Source organism: Mirounga angustirostris, unplaced genomic scaffold (genome assembly GCF_029215605.1).
Source record: "Mirounga angustirostris isolate CCGP_5_RB_7025 unplaced genomic scaffold, mMirAng1.0.hap1 SCAF_10, whole genome shotgun sequence".
NCBI classification, from domain to species: domain Eukaryota; kingdom Metazoa; phylum Chordata; class Mammalia; order Carnivora; family Phocidae; genus Mirounga; species Mirounga angustirostris.
Window position 1 is genome coordinate 26,665,900 of NW_026991718.1, and position 12,638 is coordinate 26,678,537.

Sequence of the window (12,638 nt, forward strand, 5' to 3'; positions counted from 1 at the left end):
GAAGGGCAGCATTAGGTGACGGCTGGGGTGGGGGAGCTCGGTTGGTCTGTGGCCCACGAATTTCCTTAGAGCATTAACATTTACGGGAGTCCCGCAGAACATAAACCCTGCCAAAACTTTAGACTTCATTACCTCCCTGTCCTCGACAAGTACAATTTAATTGAACATTAAGCAATTTGATCTCTTTCACCTAATAAATCGAGCAAATTCAATAAACATAAATCCTGCTAATGATAGAGCTGACCCTGGTGGGGCTGAGCTCATCAGCATTCATGGTTATTACTCTCCCTGGAATTTAGTCACAAATGCTTATTGCTGAACTACATACTTACCTGGGGCTTACCATCTAGGGAGTGTATTGATTAATTTTCTTTGCAGGGTCTCCGAAGGGCAGCTGCGGAAGAGAACCTGGTTTTGCAGATAGACCACTTTCGATTTGAATCTCTCAACTAAACTAGGACAAGTTATATGATATCAGAAACAAAAGGAGTTAATTGCGATGGTTTCATAGGGTGTTCTGAGATTTAAATGAAAAATGTACGCAAAAGCCCACAGCGCCTGATGTGTGGGAACTTGATCGTCCATGTGAGCTCACTTTCCTTTTTGTCCACTGTTCCTAAAAAAAGGGATCTAGAGTAGCCACTGTTTACACGGTACTTTTTTTGTTTCGCTAAAGCTTTCTTATCCATTACGTATGCCTGTGACTCTGAGTTGCCTTCCTTCTCCTCTTCACCGAGTTGGCCTCCGTCCTGTAGATGCTCACCTCTAAGGTGAGTCTTCCCCCAGCTCTTCCTGGCTGGCTGTCATCCTGACCTTTTCTGTGGTCCCAATCAACTGTTGCACATGTCACCGTGCATGCACCTGTGTTCGCAGCGTCGTTATGACCTTCCTCTCTTCCAGATCCCACCCTGCCCACAATTATTCTCTGTGTCTGGTGGAATGAGTGAGAATAAGTCAGGCACGGAATGAAACAATGACTTGCCTTTACTAGCACAAAGGCAGGTACCCTAATCCTGTTGAGTAGATGAAGCTCAAAAAAATGGGTCCAGTCCAAGGAACTAGAAAGTGGCGAAGCAACACTAGGACCCAAGACCTTTGACTCCGGGTCCTTTTTCTTTTTAGTATACCCTATTTTCTCTCACAGCTCAGCAAGTCTTAATATCCGGGAAGCAGGGTCACAGCCTCTTCCCCAGGCTCTGCGGGAAAAAGTTTTTTTCTGAGCAGAGCGTAAGTAGAGAGAGACCCACCCCACACAGGGGGTGGCGGGGCCGGTATGCTGGCTCACGGTCCTTTATCGTGGGTGCCGGATGGCATTTTCTCTCAGTGGTGACTGTGTTTCTGATCTCAGAGCTTTTGCTAATTGCCGTCACAGATGCCTGTTGATGTTGCCGGCTCTGGCATGCACCGGGGGAAACACTCATTTCATTCTCCCTGTCCTCTTCCTTCATTTCCTGCTCGTGCATCTGTGTTTTCCAAACACCACCGTCGATCAGCGATATGTATGGAAGGCTCTGAGAAAAACACCCGGCCTAGCAATTTGAGCAAAATGTGACCCGTTTTACTTAATGCGGAAGAATCGGTCCTTGGTTCTTCTCTATTTGAAAATAATGCCCTTCAGACTTCAGAGCCCTGGGTTTTTAGCTGCGATTGTGTGGACAATGAAATGCAGCCTCTTCTTCATTCCTCAAAGCAGCTGACTTTAATCTGTCTCAGGACTAAAACTTCACCTCCCCGTCTCCTCACATGTCAGAGTCACACTGTGACATGTGACTGTCCAGACCAGCCCCGCAGATGGGTCTGTCATCAGGAAGGGAGATTTCCTGCCAGGATATAGTAATGTGCTTCCCATTGCTGCTGACAGCAGAGGCCCCAGACCCAGCGGCTCCAGGGGGTAATTTTTAAACTTTTTTTTTTTTTTTCAATTTAAAATTAAAATCAAAGCAGCACCATCTGTCATAGGAATCTGCCATGCCAGGGAAAGGAGTGTGATCAATGGCCTGGATCTTGTTTAGACCGCGTTGTTGACGGTGTCCCACACCATCCCGTGTGTGTCTTTCATAGCTTTGATCAAGAGCTTAGCATTTGTCCTTGGGGAGGTGGAGAATGCATTGGGGGGGAGGCTTTGAGGTGTGAATATTTCCAGTTCCTGTTCGTTTCACATTCGAATTAGGCTAGATCCTGGATGAACACATAGTATGGTGGCTCAGAAATGGTATTTGCCTCACAAAGTATAAGCTTTGCTGAGCAAAACTGTTCCTTTGCGTCGATGCCCAGGCAACGAGGCAATTAATCGTTGTTGATGTGTTTAAGTGAAGGGTGTTTTATTTATTTGTTTATTTATTTATTTTATTTTTTTAAAGATTATTTATTTATTTATTTGAGAGAGAGAGAGAATAAGAGACAGAGAGCATGAGAGAGAGGAGGGTCAGAGAGAGAAGCAGACTCCTTGCTGAGCAGGGAGCCCGATGTGGGACTCGATCCCGGGACTCCGGGATCATGACCTGAGCCAAAGGCAGTCGCTTAACCGACTGAGCCACCCAGGCGCCCGTGAAGGGTGTTTTAGAGAAGGGACAGCACGTGTTCATCCCCACACGTTGAGCTAGGTGAAATGGAGAGCTGAGAGAGTCCCATGTGCTCTCATGGGAAGTCGTGGAAATGGTTCAGGGATCTGCTTTTCCCGGTTCTGTCCCCTCTGCCCACCACGGTTCACTGTGTCCCCAAGCTGGAGTGTCGCCAGGTCCCAGCCCTGGGGATAACCCAAGGCCACGCACCTCCTGGCTAGAATGGGCTCTGGTTGTGGCTTGGGGCGCACAGTAGGTGCTAGAAATGTGCCCGTGCCCAGTTCCTGAAGAGGATGCCTTGCTGGAGACTCAGAAAATTCTGTGATACTCCACTTGCACCCCTGGAAGGGGATGAGAAGCCCGTCTACTCGAGACCTCTCGAGAGGATTCAGGCGTATACTAAGAGTTGTTGAATGTCAGTCTCGCTTCTTCTTTGAGTGCTGTTGATCTGGTGTTGGTGCTCTCACTGCTGGACCAAGTAATTCAGTGTGTCAAGGCAGTAGATGATTTGGTCCCTTGTTGTTTGACATGAGGTCCATGAAGACATCTTCCTGTGTTAGCTGAGCAGGAGTTTCCCTCCATGTGTTTAAAAACTCCAAGTCATCTTGAAAGAATATTTAAAAACATCTAGAGTGTGCTTTATTGCTCTTAATTTGCTACACACTTCTTTTACCTTATGCTAACACTGAGACTTGTTCTTTTACTGTCTTTGAAAATCCTTCTTTACTTGCACATGTTCAGTAGGGACTTAGCGATTTTTACCTCTAAGATAAATTGGAACCTCCATTTTCTTGGTGATTCACAATTTATGAACAGTTCTATAACGCTATCCCATTTTCATACATCAGTAACACAGAGGTAGACAGATGAGAATTGTTACCCCCATGTGACAGATATGGAAACTGAGGCCTGCCCCAAATTGCTAAACTGGAAAGTAAGTGGGCCAACCAGAACTTGAGCCCCAGCTTCTGCCTCCGGCAGAGCCCGTGTTCCTCCTCTTCCCCGACGCTCACTTCACCCTTGACCCTGGCCAAGAATGAGAGTAGATGTGCACTACGGGAGGGGCAGCATGGATGGATTAGGGTAGGCCCGTCCATGCTCCCAGAAAATAACCCAAAACGCACGTCCTGGTGATGATGGGAATATAGCACATCTCAAATACAAAAGAGTGTACGTTTAATGCAGAAATCCTGTTCTGATAACTGACCAAGACTGTTTTGAAATTTGGAATGTTTAATGTGCAAGAGAAAGTAAAGCAGCAAAGGACAGTAAGTTCTAGAATCCCAGAAATGCATAGCTGAGGAAGAAAGGGCAGGGAAAGAGGATTTGGTGGGTCCCACCGCCCCACCTCCATCCTCTCCTCTGCTCCCCTTTACCAGCCTGGGTCCAGTTAGAAGCCTGCCTTAGGAACCGCTTGGTAGTCCCCAAACACAGATTCCAGCTTGCTTTCTTGATGCCTTCGGGCAAGCTCTTTAAAATAAATCCCAGATACATTTTGTAAATGTAAATCCTACTCATCTTCTTAATTTCGGGTCAGGTGCTGTTTGTTCCAGAAAGCTCTTCCTCCTCTTCAGGCTCCCATTTGGGCCCCTCCTTTTGCAATGTTAGATGATGAGAGCTTGGAGGGGAGGCACCAGCTCATTTCACGGTGGAGGAATGCTGGCCTAGGGGAAGACCCAGGCCTACGGGCCAGGCAGCCCCGGACGGCCCTATGTCATTGGACAGCTCGGGACCCTCAAGAGTCTCAGCGAGGCCTCCCGCAGGCAGATGTCAGATAGGACCATGCTCAGCCACCTCTGGATTTAGTCTTACAAAATAAGAGCATGAGTTTATTTTTAATATCTGGATCACAGCTGTTGCTTGGATATAAAATACCGAACAGTCTCTCTTTCGGATGTACAATGAACATACAGAATAAAGTCAGGAGAGAAAATGAGCTCAGCTCTTGAAACTTGTAAACATTTCAGCAATCTTGCTCTCACAGGGAAATCCTTAATTCTTTTTCAAACTTGAAGCAGGTCTGACAACCATTTGTATTCTCTCTGCTTTCAGTTGTGTATGGATTTGGGGGTGTGGGGGGAGTTGAGGATCTTTTTCCAGGTTCAGCTATTTCCTTAATGAAATTAGTATTTCTTCTGAAATGGTGTCGTGCAGAAGTGTCGGGGTATCTGGGGTCTGTATGCTATTCCTGGAATGCTACCACACCAGGAGAATTTGAGGAAGGGGCAACCATAATTCTACTTGTCCAGGGTCTTTTCTGCCCTTAGGCTTCCTCTGTGCAATTCCAGGAGACAATTGTGTGAGTGTATGTGCATGCATGTGTGTTCGTGCACACGCACACACGCACCTTTGCCTCCTTTAAGTGGGGGTGGGGGGTGAAAGCAAGCCTGAGGGTTCAGAGCTCACACTATTGCCCTAGTGCATTTCTTTAGTTTCATACGTCACAGGAGGAAACAGAAGAGAGGAAAACTCCCCCCGATCTGCGCTCCAGGCAAGTGTGGCTGTCGGCCTTGTGTGACTGTCCCGAGGGTGTCCATCTAGTCCTGGGGCCTCCGGACTGGAATCCCCAGTTCTGGCAGAGCTGCTGAAGTCTGGGGAGCCCCAGGATTTTCATCATCTGCTAGATAAATCCTTGGGCAGTATATTTCCATGCAACATGTATTCAGAACACAAAGCTACCCCGTCTAAAGCTTTCTTCTCTAGACTTTGCCCCATAACTCCACTCCGAAACTCAAGCAAGAGCCTAGGACTACCAAGATCCCAAGCACTGGCTGGGTCCTGTGAGGAGACGACAGGAGAGTTTAGAAGAAGGTGGCCGTGGGGCTGACCCAGCTTAGACTAGGAATATGGCCTCTGGAAAGTGGTAACTGCAGAAGAATCTGTCTGCGGTGCGGAAGAGGTAAAGGCAAGGATTTCAAAGGAGCTGAGATAGGTAGGAGAGGCAGAATGTTCAATGTGCACACTGGACCTTCATTACTGAGTTCACGTTTGCCAACGCCTCACACCCGCTGTCACTCAACCACTGTTTCCGCTTCTTCATCACTAAAATGGAGGTGATAAGGGTGTCTCTTCATAGGGTGGTGCGAGCATTTTAGTGCCTTAATGTGTAGTAAGTGCTTAGAACGGTACCTGGCAGAGAGGAAGCATCATACGACTGTTAGTACTCCTCTTACTCCTACTGTTACTGCACTCTTACGATCATCCTCGTTGTTACTGTAAGGCCGTGTTCACCCCGACCAGGCCTTGAGGGTAGGACTAGAATAGTTCTAATACCGGCATCATTGCTTGGTTGTGTCATTTTGGGATCACCCGAGGTACATCTGTTCTGTCTCTTCTGAGTGAAAAACGTACCTGTCTGTAAGAATGTGACTCTGCCTTCACAGCGGTAACACCTGGTGGTTGCAGGTAAAGTCATTCTTCCAGGACGCCTACAGCCCTCTGAACGCTGGCTCACTTTGCCGTTCCTTACTCTCCTGGAACACGTTGTGCCAAATGTTCAGCTGCTGTGTTGGGTCTTGTAGACCAAGTGTAGAATCTTAGCTATGCTCTCCAGCATTTCACTGTGTGGGGGTGAATGCAGCGCCCGTAAAGAGGACGGAGACGAGTCTGGCATCGGTCATGCACACGTGTGGGAGACAGGGCGTGTGGTGGACAGGGCCCCGGCCCGTGCCCGGTGCTCGGAGCTGGGAGGGGGTGTGTCCGGGTGCTGGCAAACAGCCATGACGTCTCACACTGCTTGTCATTTCCTTCTCAGACGACTATGCCCAGCTGTGTAACATCCCCGTCACGGGACACCGGCGCCCATATGGACGGGATGCCTTGGTCGACTTCAGCGAACAGTATGCTCCAGAAGCTGATCCCTACTTTATTCAGGACCGTAAGCAAAACTTTTCAGTTATGTTGAAGCTAAATTATGGTTAAAGGTTACTCAGTGATTCTCAGAAGGTAGCCCTGGGAATTTGTCAGAAATGTAAGCTTTTGGGCCCCACTCTAGACCTGCTGAATGGGAAACTGAGGTGAGACCCAATAGTTTCAGCCGCCCTCTGCTTAAGCCTTATGCATGCTTGAGTTTGGGAGATACTGGATCAAATTATTGGCATGCTGGTGGGGATGCTGTTAATGTTTACTTTCTTTAAAGTAAAAAAAAAAAAAAAGATCTTCTAATATCCATAACAAAACCATTTTTTACTCATTACATTGTGATCTAATATAAGCGGCAGTGTTTTCTTGAAAGCCTGGTTATAATTGCCATCGTTTTTCACATAAGCAAATGACGCGTTAACTGTGCCAAGTTGATCTTTACAGATATTTTAGAGTGGGAGGTCAAAAAAATTGCGCCTCTGGTCAGAAATTGTTAGAATCCACTCGTGGCGGACCTTACTAAGTAAGGAATGATGCATGCCAGCTTCTCCGGGACTTGCGGGCAGAGTTTTTTCTGTGGAAGGTGGAGTGTGCCTCTGTGAACCCTGATCCCATTTAGAAAAAAAAATGTCTGACGGTTAACGGGAGTGTCTTGGATAAGGAGGCCATACAAGCTAAAGGTTTCTCTGGGGGAAGCCACGGCTTCTCAAATTCCAAATGCCGTCTTGGTAAAGAATAGGTAGCCTCACTTCTAGAATGGGAATAGGGAAATGCAGATTGTGGCTGCCTCGTCTGCATCTTCCAGAGGGTCCCTCCTTGCAGTGGGCAAAGCCACACCAGATTTTCAAGGCAGGGAATCCCTGCAGACCAGGGAGTTAGAGTTAGGACTTTGGAGACACTGCTGAATCACAGACTACAATAAAACCTCTTCTTTCTTTGGGCCCTGTTACCTATGAACAAAGCACACTAGCCATGACCTGGTTCCTGAGGAGCAGCCCAAGCTTTGCGGCTACATCTGGAGCAACTTCAATTCTGAGTCAAAGAGTGTTTCCTTCGTTCCCTTCCCTTCTCGTTCTTTTCCTTGCCTACCTTGGGTTTTTTGATGGATGCATAAATTGATCATTCAGCAGAATTAAGAGCGCATTGTATCAATCTAGCCACGTTGATTAACACACACCTGTGTAACCCTCACCCAAGTGTAGAACATTAGCAGCATCCAGAAGACCCCCTGAAGCCCTTTCCCAGCCAGGGCCCCCCACCCCCCCGCCCCGCCCCAAGGATAACCACTCTCCTAACTTCTAATACCTTCGATTATTGCTTTTAATCCACAGCATACAACGATGCACTGCTTCATGAAACGTGTCTTAATATACTGACAGGTATAAGACTGTGCACTTACAATTTCTACACTTACCTATGAATATGTTACAGGTCAATGGACATTAACCTTTAAAAAAATGAAAAGGTAGGGCACCTGGGTGGCTCAGTTGGTTAAGCCACTGCCTTCGGCTCAGGTCATGATCCTGGAGTCCCGGGATCGAGTCCCGCATCGGGCTCCCTGCTCGGCGGGGAGTCTGCTTCTCCCTCTGACCCTCCCCCCTCTCATGTGCTCTCTCTCTCTCATTCTCTCTCTCTCAAATAAATAAAATCTTAAAAAAAAAAAAAAAAGGGAGAAGAGATCTTAAGGTTGAAAGGAAGCCCAGCTGGCCTGCCCCATAAATCCAAAATAACAGGTTACGGCTATACTCAACTGTGGCACGTCATGCAGCTCCGTGTACAGCCCCTGTCACCTTAGATAGAGCCCAGATTCCAGGAATCTTCCTGCTGAAATGTTCTGGCTTGTGTACCTTTTTTTTTTTTTTAGTGCTGACGTTGCTTTAAAACTCTTTTTTTAATTCACTACAAATGTTAAGAAATAAACATGTTGGTGTCACATCAGTTTCCTTTTTAGCAACATAGGAAGCTGAGATGCAAATCTTAGACCTTGAGCTTTGACTACGTCAATGGCCTTTAAACTTACTACAGGTTACGAGAAATAGTTCCTCCTTCCCAGACCGGGAGTAAGGACTTTCTGGCCCTGCTAAAGAAATGATCATATTGGGTAGATAGTAACACAGAGGGAGGGCTGAGGTTTCTTATCTCCCGACTTCTGCTTATTTAAGAAAATTGAACTGAGAGCTGGGGGTACCTTTAGTTAAGGCACTATTTTATAAAAGTAGAAACTCCTAGAGCAGAAATCCGTTTTTTCTTATAAAGGCCTAGAGAGTAAAGTTTTTAGACTTTGCAGGTCTGCAAAAGGCTCTGCAGGCCTACTCAGCCCTGCTAGGATATCACGAAAGCGGCCACAGACAGCATGTCAGTGCATGAGTATAGCTGAGTTTCAATAAAACTTTATTTACAAAAGTAGGGAGCCAGCCACATTTGCAGTGGGGGCTGTACTTTGCTGACTCCTGTACAAGTATTTTCGGACGTCTACTTGATGTGTATATGTGTAGTTTTCAAAATTTAATTCCACGTTTAAATTCTGTAATAATAGAAATTTTTAGTAGTTATAAAGTCAAAATGATTTTTGCCATAGTACCTGGAATTTGAAAATATTTTCATAGATTAAGACTTCATTTTCTTAAGTATTTCTCAAACTGGATTGGGGGCCCTAATGACATAGTCTTGATGGCCTTTCTTTCTTTTCTTTTTTTTTTTCCCTTTCAAAATTTTTAAAAGGGCCTGTCATGGATGTGTTAATTTTTTAAAATCACTTGAGTTACACCGTGCAGCCCTGCATAAGCAGTGATATTTTGCTGCCCCCTGCAGTTCCACTGGAGAATTACTTCAGAGGGCCAGATGTTATGGTCATATTTTGATTTTTTTTTTTTTTTTTTAAAGCTGATACGTGATGAGGTTCAGAAGTGGGGGATAGGGGGTGAGCCCACATCAACAGTGTGTCTGTGTCACCGTGGATTTATATTTACAACTTTTCTTTCTAGAAAGAGAGCTAAACACTCTTGATGCCTGTTTGATCTCTTTTTACATTCATAAACCCTAGCTCTAAATCAGTTTAGAGATATCTAAGCCATAAAAAGAGCCAAACGAGGACTTCTTTGTTTCCCGAAGAAAAAGATTTTTGGCTTTCCAAGCACAAGTATGATGTACTTTTTTCATTTATCAGGATGTTTCGAGTCCCTTTTACTGTCTTTATCCTTTGAACTCCTGAGAGCCCTTTTGTAAGGCTCATTCCAAAGCTAGAGCAAACAAACAGACTTTACAGGGCAAGACCAGCCTGGCTTTTCACTGCTTTTTGGGGAACTCCAAGTGAAAAACCACCGCCTGAAATCCCCATGGATCTTCCCAGCAGACGTCTGCCATGCTGTGATAGTGACTTCCAGTGGTTCCGTCCTGAAAGTTGTGCTGCCACTTGCCCTACTGAGAACTCAGGAAATTTGGGGTTTTAGATAAAAACGATACGTTAGCATTTTTTTGTGATTTTTATATAGAATATCGGAATTCAAGATGTGGGGCTGCTCATGCACAATATAGAGAAAGTTTTTAATATCACGTGCGTAATGTTGTGTACAGATATATTCAGCCTGGAATTTTACTGCTAACGTTAAGGCGTCTGAAACAGGTGTCTGAAATATGTATATATGATGAACCATAACCTTAATAATTATATAGTTTTAAAAGATGGTGTAAGAGCCTGCAAATTTCTTTTTTTTTTTTTTAAGATTTATTTTATTTGAGAGCGAGCGCAAGCAGAGGGGAGGGGCAGAGGGAGAGAGAGGGAGAGAATCTTCCAGCAGCCACTCTGCTGAGCACAGGGCCCGACGTGGAGCTTGATTCCACGACCCCCAGATCGTGACATGAGCCAAAATCGAGAGCTGACCACCCAACTGACTGAGCCACCCAGGCACTGCAGAGGCTGCAGATTTCTAACCTGGCTCCTGTCTTCTCCTTTCCAGGTTTTTTAAATAGCTTTGAGGAGTTGCAGGCTGAGGAATGTGGCATCCTCAATGGGTGTGAGAATGGCCGTTGCGTGAGGGTGCAGGAGGGTTACACCTGTGACTGCTTCGATGGGTATCACTTGGACATGGCCAAGATGACCTGTGTTGGTAAGGATGATGTGTGTCCTATGGCAGATTATTCTTGCCCTCGCATCCCCTGTGGCCAGATCTCATATAGTCGAGGACATTTAAGATAGATCTGCAGTTTCGGTTTGGGAAGAGGAGAGAAGTTCTGGAGATGGACGGTGGTGATGGTTGCACAACAGTGTGAATGTACTTCCTGCCACTGAGCGATCCACTTAAAAGTGGCTAAAATGGCCGATTTTATGTCTTGTATATTTTACCACAATTTTAAAAAATAACACGGATCTCCCATTTAAGAACTCATATAGTGGTACGTCGGGAAGAAAGGACAGAATGTTCCAGGTAATTAGTTTGACTCTTCTAAATTCAGCTTTTGACTCTGCAGCAAGTAATGTTTTCCCCCAAATCCTGACACCAGCATAAGGAGTGTAAATGTCTGAAAAAAATATAACTCCGGTGGTAATCATGCTGGAGAACGTTCCTCCTAAAACTCCCTCTCCCTCTCTGTCTCTCGCATGACCATCCCTTCTATTTTTAAAAGACTAGTAAGCATGCATTTGTTCTTCCTCGTGTGATCCATGCCACCTTCTAGAGCCTGGCCCTTGAATTACGGGTTTTTTCCTATTTCTGTGGCTCTTCTACTCCCTCCGGCAGCAACCCCCTTCCCTACTTCAGTCTTGTTTGTTCCGTCAGCGGTGGGTCTGGAAAAGAGGTAAACCTGGGTTATTACAGGTGTTGCGAGTACATTTCTTTTCTGTGGAAAGAAACCTAAGAAGGTAACTCGAGCCTTTCCAGAGGCCGCCTCGAGGGCTCTCCATTCACTTGTTTGGTTCTTTCTTCGGTGTATACCTGTCGACAAACCTGAACGGTTTTTCTGTACCTGCAGAAGGGAATTTAGAAGTAGGAAAGTTCTCCCAGCTTTTTTGAGTTTTGACTATAAAATGTCAAGCCGGCCAAATGTTAATGTTGCTTTAAATAACAGGGAAGAAAATTCTAGAACCTCTCGGACCTAGAAAGTTGTATTTATCTTGCGTGTGATTGCAACAGACAGTAGTGAGAAAGACTATCCAGTTTACTGGGGGGAAGGCAGAGAACCGCCAGACTGTGTCCCGGCCAGATGCCTCGATGCCTCAGGTAAGCTGTAGGTTACATTTCCTCTCGGAGTCATAGGAGAGCTTGTTTTACCTGCGTGGTTTGGCTTATTGCAGATGTAAACGAATGTGATGAGTTGAACAACCGGATGTCTCTCTGCAAGAATGCCAAGTGCATCAACACCGAAGGCTCCTACAAGTGCCTATGTCTGCCTGGCTACGTACCTTCTGACAAACCCAACTACTGCACTCCGTTGAATACCGCCTTGAATTTAGAAAAAGACAGTGACCTGGAGTAAAAGAGAATCTACATAACCGAAGCCCATATACTCTGCACTGTGTAAAGGGGAAGAGAGAGATGTATTATACTTGAGACATTGCACCGAACCCGGAATGTCGGAAATACGGAAACATCGCGGAGTTGTGCGTCCTTGGGAAGAGGATGAGAGGATCCAGTGTGAGCCTGACTGGTGTGACAGACCAAATGGACGTTTCTCTGAAAAACCAGTATATATAGTCTGTTCATATGTAAAATTCAGTGGAAAAGAGGCGGAACAGTGCTGTTATTTTAAACAGAAGGTTGTATTATGGTGTTTTTGTTTTGTTTTGTTTCTACTATTGCTTGATTAAATTCGGCATTTAAATAGTGGTGGAAATATTTTATATAATTTTCATTTTTTGGTTGTGCAGTTCCTTGGCTACTGTTTTTCTTCAGATTTTTTTTTTTTTTCATTCTCAAGTGCACAAGTCTTTGATAAAATATTGTTAAACTGTATTATAAGTATTGTTACACAGGGTTATGTTATTCCTGGTCTGGAGCATTTTTAAAATCCACACTGTCTGTCCTGTGGAGCAGGCAGTGATTTTTGTTTCAAAACTTTTATACACATTTGGAGGAAAGTACTTTATATTTACGGTGTATTGTCTGATTTTAATGTCCATTCTTAGCCAAGCTGCTAGTAGGCATCAGTTGGATCCTTTCCTGCATTGAAATGGAAGAACTAATGAGCTTACGTTAGTATTGTAATTGTGTAAAGTAAGCC

The 12,638-nt window shown here is 45.3% G+C and overlaps 1 protein-coding gene across 11 annotated transcripts in view; it reads left to right on the forward strand.

The window, feature by feature from the left end:
- LTBP1 (latent transforming growth factor beta binding protein 1) overlaps positions 1-12,242 on the forward strand; it is a 395,639-nt gene extending 383,397 nt beyond the window's left edge. For all 11 annotated transcript variants that reach the window (XM_064572092.1, XM_064572089.1, XM_064572091.1 and 8 more), the window contains 3 exons: positions 6,316-6,438; positions 10,379-10,528; positions 11,713-12,242. In XM_064572092.1, coding sequence (XP_064428162.1) covers positions 6,316-6,438; positions 10,379-10,528; positions 11,713-11,894 — 455 coding nt within the window. In that variant the 3' untranslated portion in view covers positions 11,895-12,242. The remainder of the gene's footprint in view (positions 1-6,315; positions 6,439-10,378; positions 10,529-11,712) is intronic.
- The last annotated feature ends 396 nt before the right edge of the window (positions 12,243-12,638 follow it).